This window comes from Apis florea, unplaced genomic scaffold (genome assembly GCF_048593485.1).
Source record: "Apis florea isolate Af1SG1 unplaced genomic scaffold, ASM4859348v1 contig_3081_pilon, whole genome shotgun sequence".
NCBI lineage: Eukaryota > Metazoa > Arthropoda > Insecta > Hymenoptera > Apidae > Apis > Apis florea.
Window position 1 is genome coordinate 2,276,619 of NW_028256703.1, and position 6,592 is coordinate 2,283,210.

The 6,592-nt window shown below is 42.6% G+C and overlaps 1 protein-coding gene and 1 long non-coding RNA gene across 2 annotated transcripts; one reads left to right on the forward strand and one right to left on the reverse strand.

The window, feature by feature from the left end:
- Window positions 1-2,221: 2,221 nt before the first annotated feature.
- Window positions 2,222-6,252, reverse strand: LOC100871047 (cytochrome P450 307a1). The gene is made up of 3 exons (XM_086908947.1): window positions 5,853-6,252; window positions 2,920-3,711; window positions 2,222-2,791 (listed from the first exon to the last, which is right to left on the reverse strand). Exons 1-3 carry the CDS (start codon window positions 6,250-6,252, stop codon window positions 2,463-2,465), a joined length of 1,521 nt encoding a protein of 506 aa, XP_086765073.1. The 3' UTR covers window positions 2,222-2,462.
- On the forward strand, window positions 4,837-6,351 carry LOC147657518 (uncharacterized). Its single transcript, XR_015292276.1, has 2 exons — window positions 4,837-4,938; window positions 5,855-6,351. It is a non-coding gene; the product is annotated as an uncharacterized LOC147657518 (long non-coding RNA).
- Window positions 6,352-6,592: the final 241 nt, after the last annotated feature.

Consider the following 6,592-nt stretch of genomic DNA (forward strand, 5'->3'; position numbering starts at 1 on the left):
ATTTGTCGCTTTTTATTATTAAAATCTTAAATAATAAATTAACAAATGTCGTAACAATCACGATAATTAAATAACAAAACATAAAATAACGTACGGACGTGGAAGCGCGAAATGTCGGGTGATTGAGATTTGTGATGACACAAAGAAGGGGGCACGGGATGAAAACTCTAACTACTGATAATAGTGATGATAATAGTAGCAAGCGCGAAAAAAATATAATAATAATAATAACGATGTAGTAATAATAATAATAATAACGATCTAATAATAGTAATAATAATATAACATAATAATAATAATAATAATAATAATATAACATAATAATAATAATAGTAAGAATCGATACTTAATAGCGTATACTTAAATAAATTATTACATAACGCGAATGTGGCTCGCGGAAGAACGATTTTTCTCTTTTAAAAAAAATCACTTAATCAGTCGTTTTTTTTTTTTTTTATAATCGATATAATTTCTCGTCCTACTCGAGACTCTACCATTTTATCCACCCCTTACGAGCGACCATTTGCATCACAACGTTATAACATTTCAAATATGTATTTCTCGTCTCGTAATTTCGAAAGAAGGTGGACGATGGATCTATTTGTTTCGCTAAAGAATAAGGAAAGAACGAGAAGATAGAATCAGAAAAGAAAGATGAGAAGGAAAGAAGAAGAGAAATTAAACAAATTTAACATGTTGTACGCTTCGGTGCGATATTCTCATTTCCTTCGAAAAGAAAGAAAGAAAGAAAGAAAGAAAGAAAGAAAGAAAGAAAGAAAGAAAGGAAGAAAGGAAAGAAAGAAATAAAAAAAGAAGAAAGAAAAAAAACAAACGAACCGATCGAATGCTATATATCTCGTTCGAACGTTGCTCCAACATTGGAAACTCAAAATATTCATAACTGGTCCATGATTAAGCCACGATCGTTTGGAAGAAGAAGAAAAAAAAAAAAAAAACAAGACTAGAACCGTGACTAGTTACAGCTAATAAATACAGCTTAACGTAATAATAATTTCATTTCACTACTTTGGTATCCGCTCTAAAATAAAAAATATATCGGATCTCTGTAATAAAAAAAAAAAAACACCGAAAAAAAAAAGTTGAACAAGACAGAAATGAAGCTGATCTCACCACGGTTCTGAAACTGTGTATGTCAATCAAACAGACTCGTATTCGATGCTTACAACTCCAAAACCGCGTGGAAATTCATATGTGGATCAAATATTGGATCAACGTCGATGCGGATATCGGTATGCGAGTATTCGGTGTATACTATATCGCGAAAAAACGTATATATCGGATCGAGTTGGGGAATTTCACCCTTTTTTTGGGGGGCCGCGAGACGTTCCGTCCTCTCCTCTTAATCGTCTCGTCTTCGGCGTGCTTACCGCTTCTCACGTTCTCGGGTCTCGTCTTTCGAACGAGCGAGGTTATCAGACGACAGTCGGTGTGTACGTGATCGTTCGATCAAACAGGCGACGAATTTCGCGAATCTCGGCTGATTTTTGATCCAGATGAATCATCGGCCGATTTATCGTGTTCCCTCGAAATCGATCGATAACGCTATCGCTCGTGATTTAGCGTGAGAAAAATTTAAAAAAAAAAAAGAAAAAAAAAGGATCATCGAGGTTACGAGAGAAAACGATCTCGATATCTCACGACCATTTACGACCGGCATCCGATAACGCGTAAACGATTGACCGTGTAATCCTGCCATTGAAAGATTTCATCCTTTCTTTTTTTTTTTTTTTTTTCATTTTTCCATTTCCATTAAAGACTAAGCACGTAAGCACGATGATTCTAATAAGAAAGAAACAAGAAGATGACCTCGTAAGGTTACGATTTACCTAAGCTGCTCCCTCTTTCTCTTTCTCTCTCTGACAATGTTTCTCTCGCAGCAGCATCCCGTCAGCGCGGAGTTCTCGGTCCTCTTCTTTTCAGTCCAAGTTTTCTCTCCTGATATCGCGGATGATCGTCTACGAACCGTTTCAGGAAAAAGGGGGGGGAGGCGCATGGGGGCGGTGGAGTGTTCCACTCGTCGGCGGACGATCAACAATTTTACTATCTTAACCATCTAGTAATGTCAGTAAAGCTCTCGTTGCTGACGAAGGCCGAATCCTCGTTTCCTTTTTTTTTTTTTTTTTTTTTTTCCTTTACCCTTAACATCATTAAGGTTATTCGACCTTCTTATAAAGCTTTGTCTAAAAAAAAGAAGAAGAAGAAAAAAAAAACAAATCAGAAGCCTCTCTTCAGCTGATCTCTCTTCGCTGCTCCTGAACTTCCTTCCCTGTTGATGTTCTCTCAAGAATCGTTCATTCATCCAACGATCCATCCGTATCGGTTGCCTTCTATCGTTCCAGTTCCCTCTCTCTCTCTCTCTCTCTTCGAAGCTTCGTCGAAGCAACCCTTGAAATCCCTCGCGGGTCAGCCCCTATTCTCCAGGGCTTACAACGTTACACGCCCTACCGCCGCTCGAATCGAAATTTGTAGGTCATCTCGGGCAGGGCCAGGTTTCCAATTGGGATCGTGTAATCCTCCTTTTGCACAGGCGCTATCGTGAAGTTCTTCAAGATGCTGGCCAAGATGGCGAAACTCACGTATTGGACCAGTTTGTAGCCCATGCAGGATCTACGGCCACCGCCGAAAGGCAGAAAATGGTCGGGCTTCAACAGTCTTCCGTTCTGCACGAATCTGTCCGGTATGAATTCCTCTGGGCTGGTCCACAGATCGGTGGACATGTTCAGATCGTAATTGTTCAGGAAGATGAACGTGTCCTTCTTGATTCTGAAACCTGAAGAGGAAGAAGATGAATCGATATCGATAAATTTCTTTTTTCTTTTTGAATTGGTTACGAATCAAAGCAAACAATGTAATAAAATGAATAATATAATAGAGGAGGTATTATTACTACCGGCTTACCTGCGATAGAACTGTCCTGATTAGCAACGTGAGGAACAATGGGGCTGGCGATTATCCTGATGGTTTCCAGGATGATGGCTTCGACGTAGGGCAAGGATCTTCTGTTCTCCAATCCTACGAAGTTCCCGGCGAGGGCAAGAGCGTCGATCTCCTCCTGGGCGAGTCTCTGAATCTCGGGCCTCGTGGCGAGGAAGCCTAAAACTTTGACCAGGAGATTTCCAATAGCCGTGTGCCCGCCGATGATGTCCTCCATGACGAAGAGAGCCGTGTTCCACGACATTTGGGGCTCTGTCCCGCTCTTCACGTGATTGATCAGACAATCAACGTAATCTTTCTCGGGCACCACGTCGTTCCAACTGTTCAATCTGTCCGCGATGATGTTCTTGATCACGAATTTTCGGATCTCGTGGCTCCAGTGCGCCATTCTTGCCATGTTTCTGTGATGAAGCGGCATAAGGAACGGCAGGAAGTCGGCCGCGTATCCCTGATTCACCTCGAAGAACACCTTGTCGAAATTCTCGACCATGTTTCGGAAACCCTCGTGCTCCAGATGAAAGTTCTTCGAGCAAAGATAGGTGATGAAGATGTTGGCGCAGGAATGGAGGATCAACGGTTTCGCGTGAACGCTCGTGCCCGACAACGAGTCCAGATGGTTCACCATAAACTCCATTTCATCGCCAATTATACCGTTCAGCTCGTTGAAACGCGCGGAGAAGGCGCGGGGAAAGGTGTGCGCGCGAAGCATCTCCCTTCGGGCCTTCTGCACATCTGACCAGTTGCAAAATGCCAGGGCTGTAAAATTAAATAACCATTTTTTTTTTTACAATGTAAACGGATTTAAATTTCTCATTAATAACAGGTTGATAAAAAAGGAATATTTCGTTCGGATATAATCCGTCGTTTGGAAATTTCCACGAATGGAAATGGCGATTTCCATTCGTCGACACCTGACAGGGACGAATCGATAACGGATATATCGATCGCGAACAGGATTCGATAAAGATGACCACGTTAAACTTGACCTTTCGACGGCACGTCGTGACGCACGTCGATGCGTTTCGAAATATCGTCGAGTGGCGAAAAAAAAAAAAGAAGAAGAAAAGAAAAGAGAAAAAGAGAAAAAGAAAAGGACGGGAAAAAAAGAAAGAAGAGAAAGAAAAGAAGAGGAAAAATTCCGTTGACGCGATATATATATATATATATATATATATATATATATATATACTGTTGCTCCTCTCCCTTTCCGTGGTGTCGCGCTTCACGCTTTTCGCTTCCTCTTTCTCTCTTTCTTGTACGGCGAGGGGGACGCGTACGCGGAAATGCAAGCATCGGCAGATGCCGATCAAGCGGACTCGGCAGAAAATCGATTCATCGGCCCGGCTGGCGCGAGCCACCGACCACTCGATTTGAAATCGAAGCGGTCGCGGGGCAGACCAGAACAGGAAGTGACCTGGTTTCTCGTGGTAGGACATGCCGCTCGACTCGCCTCCTCGAGCACAAGGAATCCAGGATTTTCAGATTTTACGATCAACTGTCATCCTCGCGCCAAACCCAATATCTCCGTAGTCCTCGTTGTAATCGTATTTCAATTCTCGATTCTTAAAAATCTTTCTCCCGCACGAATAATTATTCCCGATTTTTCTTCACTTCTCGATACACCGTTTCACGCTCGAATTCTTCTTACGATTCATCTGAGATCTGTCTGATCGCGACGTTTAACAGATATATAAATATGAAAAAAAAAAAGGAAGAAGAATTATTACAACGTATAAACACGTACGAGTTTTTTTTTTTTCTCTTAAAAAGCCGATTAAAATATCTCTTCAATTTTTTCCACGAGCCAGGAACGAGAAACGTTTCTCTGCCGAGATGTTGTGCGCAAAATCGGCGGTGAGAACGGGAGGAGGAGGAGGAGGAGGAGGAGGAAGCGAAAGAGAGAGAGAAGGAAAATGGTGCTTACTCGGTAGTATCGGAATCGCCTCCGGTGGATCAGCCTTGATCCTGTTTGCCGGCTGCCAGGTGAGCAAGGAACGCGTGAAAGTGGTACCGTGACCTTTCCGGCTTGCACTTGGTACCGCTTCGGCGTTGACCTTAGCACGAGTTTCGGCGTTCCGTGGATCGCAACGAAAGCACGAGCCACGCGAAAAAATAAACGGGCTGCGATTGTATGGGCCGGCCGGCTCACGTGTCGCGTACGATGGCAAGGTCGTTAGCATGGGGAACGAGTTTTCAGCAGCCGTGACGACGAGGTGTCGACGAATTCAATTTTCACACTGACTCACACGCGTCGAAATTCTTTTTTCTTTTCTTTTTTCTTTTTTTCCTCCCTCCCCCCTTCTCCTTCCTTTCGGAAGGAGTTGAAAACGGAGTTGTAAATAAATCTCTCCTCCAATAATTCTCTCTCGAGGATAATAATTCGAAATATATATATATATATATATATAAATATATATATATATATATTTTTTTTTTTTTACGAGAGAAGATTTCTCGTGAGGAGATTCTTTTTTCTTTCTTTCTTTCTTTTTTTTCTTTTTTTTTTTATTTCTTCCTTTTTCTTTTCGTCACGGCGAGAGTTACGTAATCGTTGGAGACACGTCGAGAGTTTTTGAATAATAATTAAAAGTATCGAACGAGGCAATTTGCATGGTGAACGAGTCGTCGAGTAGGTAGGGACGAGATGTCCGATTAATTCCGAGCGATGGAAGATTTACTTTTTATTTTTATTTCTTATTTTTTTTTTTATTATTATTTCTTTTTTTTTTTTTTTTTTTTTTTCGTTTCGACTCGAACCGATGGAAAATCAATCCTTCGCGTTTCGTTTCGACCGTCGTTGTTTCGTCGTTAATTTAAATTTAATCTCTAATCTTCGGAAAAGTTTGCCGCGACGAAACGATTAAAATTTAAAAATTAAAAGAGAGAAATTTTCTTACAGTTCTCCTTGTTTCCGCCGAAGAGCAGATGATATCTGGTAAAGTTGGGCCTGGAATCGAAATGGTGTCCCTTGATGGTGAGCACTTCTCTGATGTTCTCCAGCCCATTGACGACCACGCAGGGCACGGATCCCATCCTGAGCTTGATCACCTGGCAGTCGAAGTCCCTAACAAGGTCAGCGAAAGCTTTGTAGGGTACGTCGTAGCGTCCCAGGATATGAAGAGAGCCAAGAATCGGCCACGGTTTCGGTCCAGGTGGTTCCGGCAGGGCGTGTTGGTCGTCGCCCAGCACGACGTTCTTCGTCGTCTTCTTGGACCTTAGGTGATCCAACAGGATGAGGGCGAGTGCCAGGAACGTGATTGCGATTAGGAAGCACGTGGTGGCTGTCAAAGGGATCATCTTCGATGACGCTTTCCACGACGCTTTCTCGACGAGGACCTCCTTCGTCGATGCACTCACTGTTACGATTCTCACAAAAAAATTGGGGCGGATCTTTTACTTTTTCTTTCTCTTTCTTTTCCTTTTTTTTCGCGGCAACAGTACCGACCTGGGGTACTTTTGGATCGCGACAAGGTGACCACCCTACTAATTCTCTGTGACCGAAAATCGGTCTGGTTTCACCACGTGCCGATTTACCAAATGTCGCGAGCGTTCGTTGTCAGAATCGTGTCGTTGTTGTGATCGTCAGCTCGGTCGACGGGCAGAGAGAGAGAGAGAGGAGGGGGAGGGAGAGATAGGG